Genomic DNA, 25,369 nt, shown 5'->3' on the forward strand with positions numbered 1-25,369 from the left:
ACTAGCATCTCCGTTCGTGGGGATTATCAACCATCTGTAGAATTCAAGTCTCCTTGGGAAATCATGTTCAGTCAGTTGATATCTGATGTGTACCCTGTAAGGGTGCATATGTAAGTCCAGTCTGATGCGATTGAAAGTTGCCGAAGCTAATCCCAGTCCATTTTTCCTTGAACTTGTTCCCCTTGGATGCTGATGGGGCTGCTGCAGTACTGCTTCAATGTTCTGTCCAGATATTCCAGTACGCTTTCTCCTAGATTTGCCTTGTTGTGATTCAGGCTGGTACCGTGCTCCTCGTACTTTCTATATTGCCCAGATTGTCTTTAAGGATGGTAATTCTCGACAGGGAAAGCATTCCCTGAAAGCCTCACAATTCTGTTGCACACTCCCAGTCTCATGAAACTTTGTAACAACAAATACTTTCGCTCAATTTTAAGCTGAACCATTTTGTGATTTTTGCACAGGCACATGTCCATACACTTGAATACACCCATTCACAACATGACAAAAACTGCATTTCAAAGTGTTCATATGTTCAGTCACTTCAGTCACAGTCAGTTTGTTATGTAAGGCATCTAATGAATGATTTGAAAATAAAATCAAATGAATGATGAAACAGATGCCTCACGTATCCTACACATGCATAAAATTTAGAGAAAAAACTCGGGTCGAGTGTCTTTGTGCAAAATCTGGAAGTTGGAAAAAGTGCATTTTTTGCATTGTCTTATTCCAGAACAATATTTTCATCAATGATTGCGATCTGATACGTGAATTTGGTATCAATAGAAAGAATAAAAGTTGCATTTGCTTTACGTGCTAGCTATGATTTTTGAAATTGTGTTTTGTTATCCTTTTTTTTGAAGAATAATAAGTAAAAATGAATAATAAAGTTGGATTACTCTTTTATTATACGCACTGAATAGATGTCTGTCTGTTTGTTTATTTTTTAAATAATTATACAGGTTTATAAAGGTTTGATGACCACCTCTCGAAATTTCGTTTTTCAAAGATATGGAGACAGATTTGAAAGATCAGTAATTGATTTGAAAATTTTGAATAGATCATAGAAAATTAGTAACCACTGAATTAGACAACTAATAGTCAGATAAATAGCTAATTAGACAACTAATATAATGGTCTATAATTTCAGCACATTACCACCTCAGGTGATCAATAGAATCACCTGGTTGTGGTGTAGTACACTCATTAGCCCAGATTTGAATATGCATTATTGCCGATTTTATATTTTCTCTGAAGAAACTTTGCATTCATAAACCTACTTCGGATAAAAATCTAAAGACATATACTTGACGCTGTATATGCATCTTTTATATACACTGTAAGATTATTTCTTTCAGCTCATGAGGTCAATGTATTGATTTCTTTGGTGTACAAGGAAAATGATAAGACAGCCATAATAATGAAAATGACCATGATGGCAGAGACCGACAATATAATATAGTATTCGAGAATTAGTTGTTACTTAAAGGACTGTATTTTTTTATGCAATTTATACATTATGCATTGATTTTATTATCCCCATTAAAACTCTTTAACGGTTAGGTAAATTTCCCCTAGAGCTGCACGGGACTTTGCGTCAACAGTATTCTCTTTTTCACAGTCACTGGAGCTAAAGAATTCATTTCACGAAAGACTGCGTTTTTCTTAGCACTGCAACAAACACAAGCTGAAATTATTAGAATTTATTGAATGTTTATCATACTGTATCATTGACTACTGTTTGGTAATGCGTGGACAGATAGATAATGTCTGCAGGAAGGACAGACTTCTGATTCATTCCTCAAACAAATCCAGACAATGAAGATGACATTTGCAATAGACAAACATGTGACAAAAATAAACCAAATGTAGCTGAAACTATGTGTATGGCTTTGTCAAGGAAAACATTCATTGCACTCCGTGTTTTTGTTTTCTGCCTCGCCTTCTCTGAAAGCCCCACTCAACTTGAATAAAGTTGTCTAATTGATCGATTACTCGTTCATAAGATCCTACATTGCAAATCTAAAATCTACACTGTAATTTACCTGCTTTGGGAAGTGTCATTTTAACTTCTCAAGAACTATTCCTGAGGGTACCAAACTGGAATATGGCCGGAAATTAACATTCATGTTTAGAATTGTTTTGTTTTGTTTTGTAGCGCGTCATAGTATTAAAGGACATTTTGTGGAAAATTGTCCCGAATGGATCTGTATAATTGCAATGTTTCTATTTCAGACCAGCTATTTGAGTGTAAGAGCAATCACCTTATGTCTTTGTAAGATGTTAAATGATAGTTCTGCAGCACATATTGAGTTTCAGGTAAAGCTTTTCTCTCTATTCCCTTGCTTATACTCGCCAGACTAGTTGCACTTGGCAGGTACCTTGAAAGAATGACTTTGTATTCCTCCTTTCACATTAACCCTATAAAGTCCAAGCTATTTTGACCATTCCCAGGCCCAAGGGGGGGGGGGGGCACATTGTGCCCCCCAATATAACTTTGTTATTGTTCGATGTTTCATCGTCATATTTGGCACATGGGTAGAGCAACTCATACTCTACATGACTGCATACTTGAATTTTTTTCAAGGTCACCTATAGAGGACGCTATTTACCAAAATATAAAGAAATACATAGGAAATATGCTAAAACATGATTTTTCTGTATAATTCTTTTATCCCCAGTATTTATGTCTTATCATAGACCGATATTTTTCATATTTGCCACAAATGATGTGCAAGTCAAAGCTCATTATTTACTATGGTTGAAACAGGGAGGTTCACCTCCCTGGTTGAAATGTCTCAAGGTCACCACATGGGCGCACTATTCATAACAAGATAAAGAAATACATTATGAGACCTGTGATGTATTGTTTGGGATAGGTACACGCATAGTTATCATATTTCATATTCCCATGATATTGGAATTTTAAGTTTGCAGATTGATAATGTGATAAACAAATGATATTACATGTATTACTTGGGTGAAGGAATCAGAATGACATAAAATAGAACAGCAATCTTAGGAAAATACTGTTATTTTTAAGTATCTCTATCATATCTATTGTTTTAGGCCGTCGTCACAGAAAAACAAAGGAAATAATAGGAAAAACATTTCAGGGCCATGATTACTTCACATTTTGCTTCTTCAGCAAATTTCAGCCAAGAAACGCCCATTTCATACATTATGACATTGTTAATTGGAATTGGAACAGGAAAATACGCAAAATCTGACTGACATGGTTGTCACTATATGGTTGCCATGGCAACCAGCAATATCAAATATAGCTAAATTATATATCAAAATGTTTGGAATAAAATTTTAGGAAAAGTCACCAAATTTGGTTAAAATTGGATTAAGGGCGAAGGAGTGGCGAATGAAAATCTGGTAGAGGGGCACAATGTGCCCCCCCTTGGGCTTTATAGGGTTAAAAAAAAAAAGCGCAATCTCCGGCTAAATATCAATCTAAATCAAATCGTGCAAGAAGTGTATGGTCTTTCTAACATAACGTCTAATTAATGTTCCTAATCTATACGTGACGATTTACCAATATATGGAGAAACCCTGATATTCAATAACCTCAAATGACGTCATAATGGCTCCAAGGATGACGGTGACATAACTCTCACGAGATTCCCAAGATGATTAATGTCGATATAGGGAATTCCCCATGAGGCAAAGAATCTTATGGGATGGTGTATTGGGCACCTCCCCTCTCCCCTCCCCTCTCCCATACCGCCTATTCTTTTTCCCTTACCCACTTCCGTTTCTTTACAGTTTTCATTTCAGCATGATGTGCGTGTTGTTCTCTGCAGCATAATAATGTGTATAAAAAGCATGTTGTGTTTGTGTATGAGGTTTCATCAGTATAAACTTGTGTATGTTGTAGCTTAATTGTGCGTCACAATCCATTGATCTGATACAAGATTTGCCTTCCTCAATGAAGTCCAAGTTTTTTTCCCCATTTCTAACGCTTCCTTCCCATTTCTAACCCTTCCTTCGGCTGTTCATTTCGTTGAAAAATAAGATACGTTTGTCTTTGTTGTTTGTATGATTATATATTGTGCTTGCATGCTAATTTTTTTTTTGTTGTAACTTAACAATTTCATTTCATTTCCAACAAGAATATAATTACAATAAAACATTTGAATACATTATAAAACAATGCAATTACTGAAAATACTGTGAATTTGAATATGATTTTATAACTGAAATATAATGCTGATATAATGGTATAATTTAGTTGCGTATTCAAGTAAAAACACGCAAAAATGTCAGTCTACATAAAAGTGGATTATTGTGTGGAAAAAATAAATTAAACTAAATTAAATTTCTGAATGTCTTTGTATATGAACAAATTTTGACTACAATTACACAAAAGCGTCAGTTCAAGATAAACTGACAAATCAGAAACACACACAAAAAAATGCAACAAAAATTAATGAAGATGTGACTGACTTGACACAAACCAACGCGTTTTTGCTGTTGTTTTCTTTCTCTTGTTGAAGACTGGGCTCTTTAGAAAGGAAGTAAACAGGGATAAGGACGCCACTAGCAAATACACACACACGCACACACACACATACCATACACACAAAACAGCATACAAGGAATAAAGATAGGAAACGGCAAAAATAAGATTTCTACTGTTTGTAAGTGATGTTTATTCACAGTACTCCCTATGGACAGTGGAACATTTTCTTGGTAGAAAAGCAAATACAAAATAAAAAATACATAACAGAATGCTGTCAAGTGTTTTACATGTTTTGATACTTCAATTTACAATCAGATAATAGATACATGAGCACTATGAGAAAGCATTTACAGCATGTGGGTCATAATAATTATTATACAACTCTTTCTGAAATACACTCAGTGTATGATATATCATATTCCCCTGTTAAAATATAGGTGAAAACATGAACGGTAGATAAAGTGCATCATGGACCGTGGGGATACCTGAAATTATTTTATAACCATATAAAAGAGCGAATGTGTAAATGTCAGAAACACTGTATTGTAAGATATATGCTTGTAGGAGCCAATCTGACATTGCTTGACAATATACATGTAGAATTAAAATCAATTTACTTTTCGTGTGAGAAATATGACAATGTTCTACCAGGAAGATGAGCTCAGCTCCGTGGTTTTACCGCTTGAAATACTAGTAATATCTTAGCGTGAAAACAAAGGATATGTAGTATCGGCATTTGCAATAGCAACGATGGTCATAACGCACCTGCTGCGGTAGGCTTGACTAATTCTTTTGACTCAATGTTACAGGGGATCTGCAGTTTTAGATTCTGTCGTGTGTGTGTGCGTGGGTGTGTATAAAAATCGTATTGAATGATAATATAAGCTATCCTTAGTCTCTTTCGAGACTTATCTACAACGTGAAACAACACAAAGACATGACATGTCACATCCTCTCATATAAGTAGTTTAGGGTTTTTCCGGTGTTTTTTTTTTTTTTTTTTTCATCATCGCAGGAGGAAAAAATCCTCTCTTGCCAGTTGTTTTAAAAGAGCTATTGTATACACACCTGTATGAGAGCACAAATCGTGCTATTAGGAATTTGTTCGATTACATGCAATTATGAGCAAACGATATGCAAACGAAAAAAAAAATATTATGCAAATACAACTAATGGTACAACGTGATCTGATTCAGTCTACGTTTCTTGGAAATGATAAAAGATGGCTTTTGCAGTTCTTTACTTGAATTATCAAACGATAGTGTTTCTGAATTGTCAAATTTGCTAATAGTGCTTCTTACAATATACACTCCACAATGGAAGGAATTGAAGACGTTCAAAGAGTTTTTTTTTTTTTTAGGTTCAGTGAAGGCTTGCATTTTACCATGATTTGTACTAAAAAAAACCTGTTGATTCCGTCATTCAGAAAGCCATTCATAATCACGATAAAAAGCAGTTAACTCAAAGTATGCGTAATATTGTGCAGGCTAACGTACACCTGTTTTTGTTTGCTAGGACGAACATTTTAGACCTTAGGTGTGAATTAAGTCAGGCTCTTTTCATCCTAAGACAATCAGCGTGGTCTCCACACATTATAAACATACGAAACTTCATCATCCTGTATACAGCGACGTGTGATTATACACTCATGGTCATGCAACTTAAGACACAAACACAAAGGCAAAGATCAGGCATAGTGTAAACATAAGAGAGAGAGAGAGAAAAAAAATACACACAAAACACCTCAAGCAATACCTAGGCATTCATTTTAACATGCATCAAAACAATGTGTCATGTATTGTACATGCTCACTTGATTTGAAATTAGTCAACATGAAAACATGGAATTATGATAAAGTGGCCTCAGAGTAGTGAATGTGCATATTCTTTTGAATATTATGTACAGTTCAACCTGCCTGCAGGTTTAGTGCAAATCGGTGCAAATAACACACAAAAAGAAATAGAAAACAATATAATACACCTTACGTTATTACGCTCGTCCAATTCAAAATTTGTTTTCATATTTCTTTCATAATATGTGTTGAACATAATTATTGTCGATTGATGTTTGACTGATATTTACAATTTTTGTACTGTGATGAATAGTCTTGATCTGACAACATGCAATCAACATGTTTACTAAAATTAATAGAAATCATCATAAGAGTGCATTCTCACGTGGAAAGTATATATACTCATTCTAAAACTATATGAAAAACACCGCCAGATTGAAGAAATTGTTCTTTTCACCCTTTTCAAATGCAGACATGTGGTTTGAGTAAGTTTGCCGGAAGACACGAGTTAACATCTGAAGCGGACAGTTCAAAAATTAATCGCCAAACTGTTATACAAAACTTTCCTTCGGTTTCGTTGTAGGCGTTGATTAACAAACTACAGATGACCGAGATGGGCTGTAGAGGATGGCAGGTCTATACGTAGCCTTGTTTTGATAAAAGGCATCGTTTTCTCTCCATTTAAAATGCTTTCACTTTCAGAATTTGGCGTTTGTATGTTGTGAAGGACTGTAATTCCATACTGTGAAAACACCATTGATTTGATTTGTAAACTTATGCCCAATTTATGATATTGTGAGTGCTTCGATAGAGTTGTCCATGGTTTTGCACAAAAAAAAAAAATATGCCAACCTTTGAACCCAAGAAGAATACTAGTGTGAAAGAAGCTATAAGTCGTGCTATTGATACTGAGTCTACGTGGAATTCTTTCCTCTCAATATCCTGTGCGTAACAGTGTATAAAGTTTCCTGTCCCGTATATAGTATGTTATTTGAGGTGACAGCCTTACCATACTGAACTGTGGTAGGTATATTTCAGACAACATTCTTGTGTTTCCCTACAGCTCTGACAATGGCGTTTTTTTTTTTTTTTTTGGCAAGAAGAAATATTCAACTAAACGGCAATCACTGGCCAAGTGGAATAAACCCACCGTTTCCTCGAGAAGTACCGATACACAAAAGAAGTGCAAGAAAGACATGACTTTCTTTAAAAATTATGCTGCCATAAAATTATCCTAGGGGCTGTCTTTCAACTTGATTTTCCAGCACAATTTAACTCCCTGTTATGAGAGGTTTTGCGGAGAATACTGATGTTTAAAATGATTAGGTATATACAATAAATATGGCTTGTGCTTGCTCAAGTTTTTGTTGAAGTCTATAGTCACGGGAACGCACAAATCTATAGTTTCTCCTTTTTACAATCAGTGTTCATGAAAACCGAACGATCGCTTCTAATATGAACAAATGCTAGAAAATAACTATTGTTTTCTACATCTTATCCTAACAACAACGAACGGATTATAAGTGAAAACCCTTTCTTGTCTAAGATTATCATATAGAACTGCTACTTGCCCGTAGACAAATATGTTTTTTTCCTTACTTGCCCCTTCCAGCAGGGAAAAACCCACATTGAAAGACACAGTGCCAATAATTCAAAGTTTAATTGTACAGTGGCTTGGAAAAAAAGTCCACTTGTGATGTCAAAGCACAATAAAGGAAGACTGTTACATAATGATCACATAAACAATAATATAAAGTACTGATAAATCAACCAAGGCTCATTTTTTTTTGTCAATAAAGAAACTGATACTTTCCTCATTACCTCAATGTGAAGAATACTAGACAGCTATTCTTGACAAACGATAGATATGAATGTACACAACGTAAAAGTCTGTATAGCGTGAGTAACATTCCTCAGACTTTCGGGAAACATTCTCATTTGATAATACAAGATGAAAGAAATCATCGACTGCTTTTGCAGTTTTCAGCAGAACGCAAACAATTCACACTGGCGCGGGTTGTGGGAGACGCAAGAGTGAAGATGATCACGTGATGGCTCTTGGCATTCACACGTCGTAGCATGACTGCCAGTGATGTGGGTTGGGGTAAACAACATTATTATTGTGGAGGCAACAAAGCGAGACACATGCGGTTTGTCTGGGGAGGTAGCATTCTTTGTATCTGGTCCAGTGGTGATGAGAAGCGTAATCTATTATGATTATGCTTCACTGTTAAACAGCGTGTGATTCGAATTCAGGCCATCATTCTCCTTTATTCCTTTATTACTCCTACCAGACTTCATCTTGTCGGTTTGTGCATATCACAACAGAGACAAGGAGAAAATTAATGACTCTGCATCAAGACTTGGCTAGCTTAAAATTTAGTCAAAGCCTTGGCGATAAGAGTAAAAAAGTAGGTACGCAGAAACGTGACTGTTTTGGGCATGACTATTTCTTTAGAAACTACACAATTAAAATCAAGTTGGTGTGCCTTTTTAAACTAGTTGTTGGCTCAACATGGCTGGAAAAGATACTTTAATGCGTTGACTTGGAGGGACAAAGAGAGGGAGAGAGACAAATTAAAATTACTTTATTTCTAACGCAGGGTATTATTACAGTTACCTCACACGGCAAGCCTGGAGTGCAGCAGGCAAAGTGTCTGAAACCTAATGAGTTGAAGTGATACAGCTGAAGTGGATCTAGATACGAGTTACTCAAGTACAAGACCTCTCAAGTTCGAGCGACGTTTTCCGTACATACAAGAGACTCTTGGAGGCCCAAGAGAGGATTTGTACCAAGCTCCAGAATTCCAATTAAACTTTTGTGTTTCAAAACATAACCCTTCATCTCGTGTTCAAATAATCACTTTCGTGTCGGAGTCTGTAAACTGGCAACATGAAACCTCAAACGCAGATCAGACAGATCAATGTGGTATCGAGAATGTTCGTGCAAAATTTCGTACTGATTTCTCCAGATTTCCTAGTGTTAATCTCCTTCCTGGAAAACATATTCCCAGATCTCAGTCAGTCAACGAGATTTTTCTCCGACACTACGTCAATCCTGTTTTCTTGAGATCGTTTCCTTTTTTTTCACTGTTTTTCCGACAAGAACCTTTCATCCTGAGTGACGAGCAGTTTTTGTGCATTGTTGCCACGCCCATCTCACATCTCTGACACCATATTACAGGCTTTTCATCCAGCAGTAGGCACTTACAGCTTCTTGCTGAACTCCACAGCTCAATCCAATATCAATCTCTCAGAGCACGGGTTTCACACCGTAGCTCATCAAGTTTTCCAAATCTCCTGACAATGGCTGGGCTGATAGGTACCTTTCTACTGTACGTATTTCATTCACATGTCGAGGGATTCCTTCCAACCTTCAGCCTTTTCGCCAAACTTGTACACAAGTCTCGCCTTGTCCACTCGCTCAAGAATTTGCCTCTTGTAGTAATACCTGCAAAAAAAAAAAGACAGAAAACGACAAGAAATGTTAACCTTTTCTGCTATAAGAGATGTGCTTATAATCATTCGTCATGTGATCAGAGTTTGCAATTACTTTCAGCTTGTTTTACAGCCTGTAAAAAGCTTATGAGTGTGAGGGCTGAGAGAACATAATCATTTATTATCATCTGAATGACCAACTCACAATCCACTTTATCATAATTATGTCACGTGTTCCACGTAGCATCGCTGTCACTGTATGTTCTATTCAATTTTCTTGCACCATTATGATATATCATGAGAGCACAGGCACAAGGTATATGTTCGACCAGGAAGGCAGTGTGCCTACCCCTTTCTAACAATGATAAAAATGGAAATAAAAATAAAAATCGAGCACGTCCGTAATATCAACGTACGCATTGGTAGCTATTCTTCAGAGTCTATGATAATAAAGCACTTTTTTTTTTCAATGTTTGAGTTTGCAGCATGATGTGTGTAATCCGGAATATGATTCAAAAATATTTGGGCAATCACCCGGGAAAATTATACTAGCATAGTGGTAATCTAACAAGACTGCGTTTTAAATTCATGCATCTACTAGTAATGTCAATACCAAGTTTAAAATGCGTCATTATATCTTCAGAAAAAAAAAAAAACTATTACTAGATATTAGTTGATTTGTGTAACGATTTCAAATGCTAAATCTGACGTAAAGTAGAAAATCAGATGTAGAGAACAGTCAAAGTAAATTGTCTGTCACAAAACAGATTAAAATCAAACTAGCTCGTTAGTTTACTTTATCGAGACAACTGCAATCCCAATTACTTTGAATCCTTCTCCTAATTGAGATTAATATGACGAAAGTTTCAAATTGATTTTGTAGGGAAATCGATGTGCTGTAAATGGCAGTGGCTTTGTTAATTCAATGATCAAAGGCAGCAGCCAGATATACCGGACTACTGAAGAAGAAACAACACGTCTTTTATAGTGTTTGTAGACTTGATGATGATATTGGATAATCACAGTGTGAAATTTAAGAACAGAAAATGATGAAATAAATAGTTTGTCGATCAGTGAGCGAGGGACTCATAGTGTAAACGAATCTAAATATCTCCAAACTGTGAGAATTGTGAAAACAGCAGTTTCAAGGAGATCTTAGAAACAGGGTTGAATATTCCCGTGAATGAATGCTGCTAATTACTGATTAATGGCGTATTGTGGTGCAACAATCCTTTCCTCTATCGCCATAAATTAAGCTAAATGAAGTGATGTTTTTTTCCGGTTGATTACCAATGAATATTAGACACAGTTCTGAGTAAGATTTTTTTTTTAGATAAATTTGAACGTGAAATTTGAATCGTGTTTGAAAGAGATGCCAGTATCATAATTCCTTAACATTCTAATAAATATTCAGAATATTTGTGTTGAATTATTTCACTGTTTGATTATGCAAGGTCCACAGCATGTTTGGGCACAAAATGACGTCTCACGCAAAGTGTGCCTGGAATGTTACAATAATACACAATCTGGTATATATGGATAAATGATTAGGCCAATAGATACACAGATAGATAATACATAGGTAGCTAGATAGATACATAGATGGATAGAAAGATAGATAGGTTTAACACAATGAGATAGAAAACTTACCTCATGGCCCTGCTGAGTTTCTCGTACGTCATCCTTGGGTTGTTTTTGATCTCTCCCCACTTGCTGGCCACCACCTTGGAGTTGACGATGCGGAAGACACCCGTGTCCTTGTCTTCCCATTTTATGTACTGAGGACAGTAAGCATCGGTCTTTAGTAGATCCAGGATGAATTCCCAAAGATGGCTGCCTTTCACTGCAACGGCATTTCGGAAGAGAAGCATTAAAAAAAAAAGTTATCAACTCCTTTTCTAAAGTAACATTTTTCAGTACATTCCTTTCTTCTACGTTTTTAATGGGGGGGGGGGGGGCATTCTCGTCATGGTCCCCTAAGACCTCAGGTTCTCTTTCATTCTAACAAACATATATATATATATTTTTTTTTTACTGAAAATACTTACTTGACTTGTTACTGATGTAGGAATGTTAAGGCAACTATTATTCATGCTTTCTTAACAAATCAAGTCAAGCAGTTGTCAAATTCTCTTTAAATGTTCTATACAATCTTGTGAGACATTCGAATGATAGCTTTACATCATTCTACGAACAGATTATGAATTATTCTACAGTTTTAATCATGAGAAGGCGGCACATGGAATAAAAATATTTATAGATTCATAACTTCTGAACAGATTCTCCGAATGTTCTCACGCTTTCACAGACGCTGCTTGCATTTAAATTGCACACTTACGTTTGGGGAAACTTCCTCTGTACAAGAGGGAAGAGACACAATATCTGTATTGGTCTTACCAGCTTTTCTTCCCGTCTTCCTCCGTCCATGTCCATTGACCTTCTCGGACAGCTCGCCACCGAGCCTCTTGCGTGGTCGCCCCCTCTTCCTCCTCTCCGACGTGGGGGAAGGAAGAGTGCCCGAACCGTCTGGGCCCAACTCGGTCAGACTCTTCATGATGGTGCGTCTCTTGTAGTTGTGCGTCCTCCCTGCAGAGCGCATGAAATCATCGTCAAAATCTGTTCATTTCATCTAGCAAAACACTTCATTTGAGGAACATACATTTATTGTAGTAACCAAATCTACTACTGAAGTTCTGCATTTCATACTCTTTGCTTATTTTGCATAAAAACGGTCGACGAAAAGTTACGTTACACTTTTAATCACAACCAGAGATATACATACTAAGGTTCCATTTAAAGACGTGCTACTAATGGCAGTTCATCTTATTTTTACCAGAGGAGAGAGTTTTAGAATGTATTACCGGGTATGCCATTCATCTTAGCTGCTGTATCTGTGACACAGATTGACGTACAGCAAAACACAAAACAAAACAAAACGAAACAATAAAAAACAAAAACAAAAAACAATGGTGCATGATATATTCAAATAGCTGGTCAGGGGGTCAGTGGCTTGATGTTACCTGATTTGGACTTGGTGGACACTGGGTGGGTGAGGAAAGTGGGTCTGTGGTTGGCTGTTGGTGATGGACAGCTACTCGTCTCCCCACCACTGTCCGATGTGGATAAATCTAAAGAAAGAAATGAGGGCAAAGTGAGAGGTTCTCAGATTATAATGCAGGTCACTTACTTACATGTAAGCAAACATAGTTGACACATTATTAAGTTCTCAAGCATTCGATACACTTTCGTAAGGTTACGTTGATTTCATCCATTTCTTTTTGGACAAAGCAAACAGCTGAATGTGATCGTCATGAACCAAAACCTGACATTGACCTTTTTGATTTGTCGCTGTTCTACTCTTTACATGGGTTACACTGTTGCCTGAAATACAACAGTCAGTCACTGTGGAATCATCTTTCCAGTGATGTTAAGATACAGAAGTGGACAAAAACTATGACAGTCAATTGTGATAGGGTTTTAGACTTTATCGCAAACAGTCAACCAGGTCTAGCGACCATCGGTATCATAACACGACCTGTCTTTCTAATGCCGTTACACTGTTCACCCAAAACCCATTCAAAGCAGTTTCCAGGTACCTGGACATCCTCTACAACCACTTGTCTCCTGGAAGACTTTTGTTTTATCTGGTTTCCATGGATTTTATTCAAATATACAGCATACTGATCAAATAATTATAGGAAATGAAATACGGGAGTGATAAGTGGGCTTGGGTAGAGGAGTATACCTTCTGTGCTAAGGGAGTCATGTTTTCTTCTCTCTGTCCTCCCGTGCTCTGGGAACAAGAGAAGGTCCAGTTCTGCCGTGTCATGTAATCGTGGTGCATCGAAAGGAGTTGATGGGGTCGGACTTGGAACGTTGTTTTCTGTTTCAAAGATTTAGGATAAGAAATTAAGAACATAATCTTAATACACACAGACACACACAGACACAGACACACACACATATACTAGATTGTATTGTATGAGTAAAGTTAGTATTTCTTTCGGATTCCCAGCAAATTGCCTCGATCACTTGCTAACATTGACAGCATCTGCTGCATGGTAAAGTTGTGTTTTAATACAAACTTTGTAGAAACGTACAACATGGTTACATTACCCCTACATTTTACCATTTGGAGGCTTTTACGAAGATAAAGTTATATGATAATGCCGGTATCACTGTTACCATCCACATTTTACACATCAAAGTGAAACTTGTCATGAGTTGAAATTTCTGACACAGATTTAAATTCTAATGATTTAAAAGTTTTAATTGTAGTTTTATTAGGATGAGACCAGGAAATGATATCTTCTGTTACGACGTTTTAGGAAGATGACCGTTTACCTCATTTTTATTTCTCTAAACTTACCGTCCTCGATGTAGATCGCTCCCAAGGCACTTCCTAGTCCTTCATCGTCTGTCAAAAGAACAGGAAAGGACGCTCAAAGTGATAGCTTTTCCGACACTTCTTGTATAAGAAATGATCTTTGAGCGTGTTTAGTTATAACAAAAAGTGTCACATAATTCCTCATTTCTGTAAGCAAACACCTTTTGAATACAATTTATAAAATCCTCTTGTACCACATACATTTCCCTGTCTCTACATGTCCGCCGTGGGATGTTAATAAGCAACTATATATAGTACTATTTTGAAGTAATCTGTATAATACTACACATGTGCTCTATAGTTAGCATCTGCTGTATTAGCACAATATAATTGTTTAATAAACTTGACATGAGAATTAAGTAATATTTGATTGATATTCGGATCGTGTTGTCCGGAAAATATTGCATTTATGAAGTTTGCATTATCATTTGGTGTTTTGATAAAGAAATGAATTGAAGTTCAACGTAAAGTATCTCTCTCGGTTTGCAGTCAAATAAATGGCATATGACATTTGACAACTTCCAGGTATGTACATTATTATGGTTGACATTGTGACGTCAAGCAATGCACCAGCTGATAATGGTAAAAAGACATCAAGTTATTATCGCTTGTGTTCTTTGTGTGTATGTACAATCGGTCGTAATGTCTTCTACGAGTCAAGTTTCTCATTTTGCTCACTATTGATTTCTTGTTTGCTTACACAACTTTCATCTGGAATTACAATTTCCCTGGCAGTTCTTCCACAACAGAACGTCTGGAATCTATATCATCACAATCTATCATGAAATCTTGGAAGTGAACTCAGTAAAATATCATCTAATCATCCGACTTCAGAATAAGAACAGAAGGTGAGACTCGAGAACGGCAAAATCATTTGTTAGCCTTACAGTTTTGTTATAGTACATGTACGGGCTATCTATAGGGTCTATGGAATGATTAATTACGTGGCGAACTAGATTTAATTTTATCGTCGGTTAGTGTACAAACATTAAATCATGTAGGCCGTGTACATGCATCTATGTCCAGTAGATAATGAGTACATATATATATATATATATATATATATATATATATATATATACCTCGTTCGACAGGAGTCTGTTGTGATTGCTTACCTTGGAATTCAGTCATGAGCATGTCTCGGGTTAGCATTGTTTCAAAGCTCGGATCGTCCAGCCGTCGATCCAGGGCTTCCAGGAGCTCCACGGAACCTAAGAGAGCGATAATAATTCATTTTATCTTTGGGCCCAAATGACTCTAGAACTAGGTTTTTACACACAGTTCAGCTACAGTTTGAAATCATAAGAACACCTTCATTGTGAAGTCTCCATAACTGGACAAATGTTTCAGTATACATTTGCAAATCTCTGTTAATGCTTTCTAGAAGAGCGTGGCTTATGTACCAGTTTCTTGCGGATGACTCGCGTTTTGTTTGCTCAACCTACCTGCCTTAACATTGTAAGAGGAGGTATATGGGAACTCGTCATACACTTAAATGAAACAGACATTAAAAGAACAGTTAAGCATGTTAAAGACACTTGTTTCAACAGAACGCTACTTCATATACATCAAGTAAAACTTTCTTGGAATCGTGGCTTTTAGTATGGCGTGTTTAGATTTGTCTCTGTCTTTTTTTTTTTATGATCAAACATGTGTATTATGGAGTACACCGTTTGGAATCTCATGATCGAAACTGCGACTACAGTTCTTTCAAAATGTAGCGTTATAGAACAATTAACTGATGCTGTAATGTGGTTCATTTTCATAGGGTCTTGTTCAGGGCGTGATTAAATATTTAATGAAGTCGCTTGGCCTTTCATTAACAATGAATAGACACTAGAGTACAGACTCCGTGTAGTCACAATCCCTAATAGGGAACGAACAAATTTGCCACATCCCAATAGTGCACACAATGACTACAATGTATGGAGAGCGGGTGTGCTGTATCGCCATATTCAATCTTACGCTTACTACAGTACTAAACATTACAGTCTGAATTACAACGACATAAATAGTCGACCCGGCCTTTTCATTAGAAGTATTGTAGGCCCTCTTGCTGCAGCTGTCTGTGGCAAAACTGAAACTACTTGTGGCCATTTTACATGGCTGCCTTACTGTATCAATGCAGCTGTCATACGACACCTCATCTCTCATTATAAAATATCTCCTCGTATCTCACCACCCGTCCGTTATCTGTCTTCAGTTTCTCTCCGGTATTACATGGCGTGGAAACATCTTTGCAACTGATTAGTTTATTAGTCCGCATCATTCATTATCCGACCCCTTTAGTTTCATTTCCCCTGCCCTAACATCAACCATTAAATGATGTATATAATCATTTTACACTTCATTCAAATTTTAAGAGACGTTTTATATCTTTTTAAAGGAATTATTCGTAAGTTCTTTAGTTAATAAATCTTCAACTGGAATCAAACCATTGATCTTCCACGAATTGATGGTAATAGCGTAATATGAAGAATATATAATTTCTATGTAATAGCAATGATATTTGCAAGAATACAATAACACTTCCAACTCTGTTAAGTCATGTTATAACTTCCGTTGAAGGACTTCAAGCCATGATCTGTTGGTTACACTGTTCATACCACTCTCTTAAGTCACATGATCGCCCCCCGCCATTCTGCTTTCAGACTGCATCCTTTCATGGAGTGCCTAATTCGATACAACCACGTTTATAAGATGTCGTTTTCTCGACCTTTGTACTGTGCTGAGTTTTGATGTGCTGCAAACCTGAGACGATTTGTTTCACTTTTGTTCTTGTCAGTCCTTCCAGTGGTAAGCTGTAATTAGTGATACTGATTATTGTATAGAAGATGAGCTTGTCGGTTGTCGGCGCAATAGAATTTTACGATAATGCAGCAAACGCTTGCCCATTTACCCGTGTGCATTATTGGCAGCCTTTGCCACATGACAAGTTATCAGTTTTGGGGAGTACTTTTCGACCTGGAAGGTTTATTGCATTTTTTTTTTAACCTCACAAACCATGATGACAAAGCTACGATTGTATATCCATGGCTGAAAGAATCACAAAATTAATTAGAACATATAGCATATATCAAGTGATGAAGTAAACCTTCTGAATCCAATACAATCAAGTTGAATATTATAATCGAAGTGTGTACGATATGGCCACACATGACTGCTACAACCGACAACCAAGGGATGTAGACAAAGAAAAGCCAATAAGGTAATCAGATGGGAGTATTCATTCGCTGTACGCTCATACTTCAACCGTGGCAAACGTCTACAGTTTAATACGTTTGTTTGCATACCGGCTCTATTTTGAACATGGAAACTGATATAGATACTTGTGTGTGTATGTATTCATCATTTGCTTTCGGACGTACTTGATCGGAAACCTTGAAAGGGCGTTCCAGACACATCCAAGTTGGGCACCAACTGAGAGCTGTCGTGTGACGACATGCGGAGAAGATAAGAAGGTGTGGTCAGCTCGGAGAACACGGGGCTGTCGGGTGGCTTGGGCACTTTGTTGGGCGGTCGCGAGCTGTCGTCGCGGGCGTTAACCCCGTTACCATGGTACAGGTCATCCTCGCTGACCAACGATTGGCAAAGAGCGGCCGGGAATATGATGTCCCCGTCTAGGAGATGGTTGATGCTGGGCAACAGCTGAAATGATTCAATTTACATTAAAAAAATAGTTTAATTTCTCTTTGAGTGAGTCCACTTCCCATATTTCTTGAAAAATATACTGTATACGCCGTTGTATGCAGACAAAAAAAAAAAAAAATCGCCAATAGTAAGCGAAAGGGGATCGAAATGATAATGGCCACTTGAATGTTCCTGTATATATTATAGAATATTTGACTCAAAATGGATTTTCAACAAGTCCTTGAATCTACCGTGTTTTTTTTTTTTATTGTCGTTGATGTTGGTGTTGTTTTTAGCAGCATTCCCTATTCGCTTTGGACACAAACATACCATGATATATTTTTTCTGGAACTTATGTAAATGTAGTCTGCTTCTGTGGAAAAGGCATAAGATTATGACATATCTTAGATAATTTATATCCGTGGCAGCATTAGAAGTGCCACTGGCGATAACTCTTTCATTTTAATTCGGGAAAAAACAAGGCAAATGTCAACACGTTTAGAAGGAAACTGTAAGAGTTGATACGGTTTAATTCCTGATACAGCTGATTCCTTGTGATTTTTGATTGGAATAATTTGACCTGCTCATCGATCAAACGCTGTTTTTTGTCTTGTAATTGATGTAATTTATTTTATGATATTGTGTAACACTGCCGGCCAACCCGTGTTTTGGTAAAGCAATAAAAGCCTTGCCCTCCATTGCTAAACTGACCTCTCCAAGACCCAGAGAGCATTGTGGACCTTTGAGGACCGCAAAACCGGAAGTATTATGCATTCCGGACAACCAGTGTATACGGTGATACTACTACCAATAAAACTGTCCTGCAAATACTCTATAACACTCAAACCCCGCCCGACTATTACACTTTCATTCTATATAATATGCAAAAACGTAGATGTAGGACATACACAAATACTGGTAGACTAATAAACGACATTAAATGCACCTTAGAACCAATACCTTTCGAATGTTTAATGTGCTATCACAATCTCATGTTTCATAAATCTATGTTTCATAAATCTCATAAATCTACGTGTTGTTTTCTTTATTCTTTATTCTTCTGCATCTTATTTTCAGGAACATTAACAAATTGTGTCAAACTCTCTGAGTGTTCAAATAGAAGTGGCAACGAATGTCTGTACATAGATATTAGCTTAAAATGATCAAGATTTTTATTTGTTCTTGTCGATGGTTTGTAATGTAACAAAGAGAATCATCCGTGAAAAAAGGCACCATCGTAGACTGGCAATATCACTCTTAAGGGAGTATTTCACAGAAAGATCTACGTGTACAGTATCTAAAGGGGTTGCAGAAGTGGGGGTAGGGAGTGCAGCCCATCCATCCCCCACACATAAAAAAATTTTTCAGTTGCCCCTGTGTATGGGTGTTTACAGGTACGTAAATGTATGGAGTAAAAAAAAACCGGCGTACTTTTTCTTCTTCAACATTGTTCAAATGGCTTAGAGAATGACTACGTATAGAGGAAAGCAAAGTCCACATTCACTGACATTAGAAAACATCGAGAGCTAATACATTTTTGTATGGGAGAGGTGGGTAAGTGCATTTGAATGACAAAACAGTGCATTATTGCTTTTCATCCTCAGGAGACCACGAAAGAGGGAGAGAGAGAGAGACGGAGAGAGAAAAAATGTTCATTTTTTATGCTCAACTTTCTTTCAGGATGATTCGTTACGCCGTCTGTGCATTGAAGCGCATCGAGCTGTGTCCATTGCGTGACTACGTGCTGTATGTTGCATGCGAAAATGCAAAAATGTGAAGGTCTTCCAAAACATTTCGTCAAAATGCATTATTCTTGAAATAAATTACCTGGTAATCACTGAAAAGGCTACCCTGGATAAATATGACCACATCATTATCATTACTATTGTTATCTTTCGATTTCACTCCATTTATCAAAGCCAATTTGAACATGCAGAGGAATTGTACATTAGGATGGGATCGAGGAAAGGAAACTGTGGGAAGGCTTGTATGAGAAAGAATAAAGTGGGAGGGGTTAAGAATAACATGTAAGCAGTTAGTCCTACATTAATCTATATACTGCTTGATCGTTTATTGCTGGAGAGCAAGTTTGGTAAATTGACCTCGTCTCCTACTTTTGATTCGTGCCTGCGATCTTGAGTAGATTGCCAAGACAACACCGTCACTTGACCCTTCGTAAATTCTCTATCACTTCGTTTTCGTTTCAAGTTACAACGAGGATCAACTCTTTCATTTTTGTAAAGTTTTGATGGATGTAAGCGGTATGCATGCATGCCATACAAATCCCCGCATGCTTGTGTAAGTATACAAGCAAAGTGGTTTCACAAGTAACATGTATAATCATAACATTGTGTTTGCATGGAATATAATGTATCCATTACATCCACATATTCTGTGGATAAACACAATTGAGTAACATTCATTAAACAATTACTTCGTGAAAAGAAATGAGTGGGGATATATCTCATAACTATTCATTTGTCAATGGGATATGCGTGATACATCCATTTTTACAGGCTTCATTCATATTCTTCGTTTATTTTTCTATGTAAAACGTTGATGGCCAATGTAGCGGACTTTCGCTTTCTACCCATAGTGGAAATACCACATAATCATTTTAAGGGCTCATTGTTGTATTTCTTAGGGAGATATGTTCAAGTTTCGGGTTCTGCTAAATACCAGGCACTTCCTGCGACCACAGTCCTGATGGTGTCGAATGGATCCGTTACTTTTAAAGGAACTGGACACAAATGACTGATCTACATGTTAGGTATCCGCTCGCAAGTTCTGAACTGCAAACCCGATTATGTTGATGACAATGGCTAAAGAAGAGTATAGCTGTTTGCTATCAACAGATGAGACAAATGCCAACGGATTTGTCGACAAAGCTCTCCAACTGGAATGGACCCATCACAGCTATGTGGCAAAACCTACTACTTCAATAGCTGTATAAATGTCTTCATTTTCTACATGCACTTATTTTCGTTCTTCCAAACTCATTCAACATAAAATGTTCAAAGATACAGTATGTATCGCATGCTTCTTATGAAACAAAATAAATTGGTTATTGAATACATTTTTCTTATGAAGAGATATCCATTAATATGCTTTTTGCATTCGTGTTTTTATTCACTAAGAGGAAAACTTGCCCCTAATAATTGATATGAATGATAATAACAATGAAGATCATAAGAATAGAAGCGATAAAAGTTTATGATAATGTAGTAATATTAATAGTTATAAAAATTAATCATTCTTATAAGCATGATAGAAAAGAAATATACCAACAATGATAATCCTAACAATCGCAAGTCATCAAAATCCTTCTCTCATCGTTATTGTCATCTTCATCATCACCATTGTTCTCAAAATGGTGACAATAACAAAATTAATAGAGCTTAAAGGAGCACACGATAAACGCTATGGACATGAAGTACAAACATTAAAGATCAATCAATACGACAAGCGATATTAAGAATTATGTGTACTGTAATGTAGATTGCTCACCATCTGGTCCGAACTAAATGAGTTCATGGTCAGGTATTAGAGCACAGTCCTCCGGTGGAAATGAAGTTTGAGCGGGAAACGTGGCAGCTAAACCTCATGTGAGTCTCTGTAAGTGAGTTGAAAGGAAAGCACATAAGGGGAAATGAGACCACGGTTGCTTTCTTCTCATCCAGACCTAAAAAAAGTCTACTGCTATAGAAGGCAAGACTTCCTGTTTTATGGTTTCTTTGAGCTAAATACAAATCCCATTCGGCTTCCTGCTTGAAAAACAGAAGAAGAAAGAATATCACCACTGTCATCTCAACCAGGTTATAATTCCATAACAATGCCATACATCTCATGCGATGCTGACTGGTCACTATCTTAAAGGAAGCAAGACTAGGACACATGCATGTTTAAGACTTGCGATTAACAAAAGCATACCTATTTTAGGTCAGAGTTATTGTTCGTCACAATCTACTAATTATTATGTTGTGCAATGTGTGCACATTATGCGTTCAAATTAGTCTGATATAAGGCGCCTAGATTAAAGGGAGGAAGAACACTGAATTCCCATACATAAAAAACAGAAATTGTGTGAAGTCTCAAGTGGCGCTATATATTTTGACTCTCTATCTCCTTCCATATCTTACATCGTCTAATCTACCCAGGGCAAGAAGATGTGACAGGTTCTTATTCAGTCCATCCACTCGCGCGTTCAAGTGTGTACGCATGCTTAAATCATTTGGGATTCTTGGGTCTATATAAACTTTTTTAAGAGCAAAACGTCTTAAGACTTGTCGCTCAGGAAGAGCGCGCTCCAGATGAATCAAACTAATGGGACAAGGTTCATTTTACGCATACACCATAACACATTTAATGTAAAAAAAGGTCGTATTTTACAGTGACATGCGTGTTTATAGGACAGGTTGTAACCACATGATTAGAATGGATAATGAGTTTAATGCACAGGCCTTTGTTGAAAAAACACAGAGGCTGGTGTTGGTATATTTTAATACCCTTTAACACCCACGGGTGTTATGACGTGATAAGTCTACAGATCAGCGCCTGTGTTTTAAACCAACTCATCTTATATACGTTACTCATTCATGAATCATTAACGAAGAATTAAACAGAAGTGGGTTGGAAGGACCAAGCAAACGAAGAAACAAAACATAATGAACGTAACAAAAATTCAGCTCAGCTCAGATCGATCTGCTCTCCGCGCAAAAAGCAGTGAAAATATGATTATGTTCATCATACGATGGTGAAAACGCAGAGTAAATTTGCCATGAGGTATGGTTGAACACCTCTCGAGCACAGACTTAACCACATCCCGACACAGTCTTGTTGATGACGACAATTATTTTGTGAACACGTTCTGCTCCTCAGTTATCTACGTCCGGGGGAAGGCATCGAAGCACCTAGCTGTTTAGCATAACAGTGGGCGGAACAAGCTGAGTTTGGCATAGGAAGTGATACAGCGTTGTTAGCGATGAAATCAGCAACTTTGTGGTATTATGGTACTTGGCCGGAAGTGCCACCCTGAGCACTTTTTTTTTTTTGGGGGGGGGGTGCGGATCACACCCTGCAACCACCGCTAACCACTGTGACTTAACCCCTTTTTTGTCAGGGACTTTGGATAGTATGTATTCCGCTATGGGAGTTTTCTGCGCCAATCGGCGCACGAAAGCACACGAAGGGTTAAGACAGGGTATTGTCGATACAAATATATGCATTCCGGACGTATGGAAGAAAGCGATATGATCAGGCAATGATAATAGGGTGTGTAACTGAAATGTTGAGTATAGGCTTAATTTCCAACTTACGAATTACGATTCTTTCTGAAAGGATGAGTTCCTCTACCACGATGTCGCCATGTCGGAGAATGGCGTGCTATCCAAACAATTAGATCTGAGTACAGAAGATAACCATGCTCTCCTTATGCAGGAACACCGGTAAAGATATGGTATAATACAGGAAAGTTGGATAAATTATTTTCCGCTTCAAAACGAAACGAAGTCCAAAGCAATGCTGCAAGTCGAGTAAGAACTGTTGAGCAGCCTTCGTGAGATAGAACAAGCCACTGCTAGACAGACGTGTACGTTGTATGAAGATTCTGGAAAAGTACGTTGTCTGTTGTACACTCTTAAAGCTGCCCATAAATTGTTTGCGGACGAAAGCAGAAGTTGGACTTCGAAAATGAAACCAAGGAGATGCGCCCATTATGTCCGTCTATCAAGTTATGTACACAAAGGCTAACACTGCGGCGTGCAAAATGTCCTATACTTATGGGGAATTATGGCCGCGCCATGGTGAAACTGTAATTATCGTCTTAATAAATGCTATATGGTTTCTTTTTTGCTTCCCCTATTAACAATGGGCTCCCCGTTATTTTCGCAGTTATTTTCGCGCGTTGACAATGACAAGAACTATAATCTTTTTGGTAGATATTTTCACCTCCTCTCGCCTGCATACAGAGGGATACACACGCACATTCAGACTAGTACTGCCAGATTCTTTCTCACCAAAGCACAGATTTTTTTTTTTTTCTCACATCTTCTTCACTGTCGTTGTTATCTATAGTAATCATACTTGTCATTGTGTTGGGATGAATATATAGATGAGCACGATTTTGTCTTGTATTTCTATTAGCCACGTAGGAAATCAATACCAAAGAAATACCAAAATCAATACCAAACAGGCTTGAATATTCATCTCCAATCAGCAGTACTGTGAAACATGTTCGAGCCCTTGGTCGGATTATCGATCGATTATCGGCAGATCAAGTAGTCTCACGATTTCGTCTTCAGGGAAGGCAGGTTGTGAGGAGCTGAACGGCTACTGCTGATCCTACCCCAGCCCAGCCCAGTAAACCTCATACACGCAATGACGACAAATCGACTACATTTTTGTCAATCTAACGTGAAGTCGAGTGCCTTCTATCAATCTCAATCCATACAGCACGCTATTCATGCATGAGTAGGCATGGGATATCAGTCGAAGGGGTTTTACCTTTTTCTGAGCGAGCAATGTTTGGCCTTGTCCTTATGTTCTCGAGCTTTTGTTCGCGCGTCTTTCGCTTTTTCCCTTATCTTTCGCACGCCCATGTCGAATACTAAGGCTGTTGAGACAAGATAGGACAAGATAAAAAGAATGCATACAGCGACAGAAGCAAGTTCATTTTTTTTTTTTTTTTTAGAAATGTGTGCAATAGCATTCCGTCTTGTTCACCGTTCATTCCTGAGTGATGTTCCCTGCCCAAAGTCTTCATGATAGACTTTGAAACCCATCTTGTGCACGTCGTCACGCTGAACTTTTTGACCACAAACTATTTTATGAACAAACCTTACTCGACTTTGCTGATCGATGCAAAATATTTTTTTAACAATCAAAATGCCCAAGAGACAAACTATTCATTGAATCAATTTCCTTTAACTCTTTCTCAAAAAGTCCTCGGTGGTATAAAGTAATCGCTTTACGAGTATTAGTCGTCATTGGTCGTCGTTTGACCTGTAAAGTATATAGAATTCGGTCAAACCTCACATCTAGCGTCTATATGAAAACATTATATCAAAACGAAATATTAGATAATTAAGATATATTAGTTAAGCGATACATTGCCAACTAATACATCATAATAAATGTCACTCCAAGACAACAAGATGACACAAGAAACAACGACGAAAAATCATTAATGAGGAGGGGAACAGAGAAGATGGAAACAGCCCTGTATGATCCAATCGTGACAGGTGTAATGGAAACATTCCACCCAGCTGAGACAAAACAGTTTCATACAGCTTTCAGACTGACAAGGAAAACCATACCAATACTATATTTACCGATATATGAACCTTGTTTGTTTTTTTTTTGTTTTTTTTAACCAAAAATACTCTCAAAATATAGGGGATGTAGATAGTACATAGTAACAACAAATGTCCTATAAAAACAGTCTATGTCTACTAGAGATCATTCTAAGAGTACCCTTGTGAAGTAAATAAGATAAGAATATGATTTATCAAACATAGTGTTATGTGTTATGGATTTAAAGGGTTGGGATGACAAGTCACTTTCATATTCCTGTCAAACTCTCGAACACTGCACGTCGTACTCGCTCTCGGTCGTGATATCTAACACTCAACTATCACCAAGTGTAATGGAAGACCTT

The 25,369-nt window shown here is 37.3% G+C and overlaps 1 protein-coding gene across 1 annotated transcript; it reads right to left on the reverse strand.

The window, feature by feature from the left end:
- Positions 1-9,588: 9,588 nt before the first annotated feature.
- Positions 9,589-21,321, reverse strand: LOC140236216 (uncharacterized). The gene is made up of 9 exons (XM_072316181.1): positions 21,223-21,321; positions 17,454-17,733; positions 15,201-15,296; positions 14,068-14,115; positions 13,444-13,581; positions 12,719-12,826; positions 12,096-12,284; positions 11,349-11,541; positions 9,589-9,711 (listed from the first exon to the last, which is right to left on the reverse strand). The coding sequence occupies exons 1-9, from the start codon at positions 21,247-21,249 to the stop codon at positions 9,609-9,611; spliced, it is 1,182 nt and encodes a 393-aa protein (XP_072172282.1). The 5' UTR covers positions 21,250-21,321; the 3' UTR covers positions 9,589-9,608.
- Between the last annotated feature and the right edge of the window lie 4,048 nt (positions 21,322-25,369).

This window comes from Diadema setosum, chromosome 12 (assembly GCF_964275005.1).
Source record: "Diadema setosum chromosome 12, eeDiaSeto1, whole genome shotgun sequence".
NCBI classification, from domain to species: domain Eukaryota; kingdom Metazoa; phylum Echinodermata; class Echinoidea; order Diadematoida; family Diadematidae; genus Diadema; species Diadema setosum.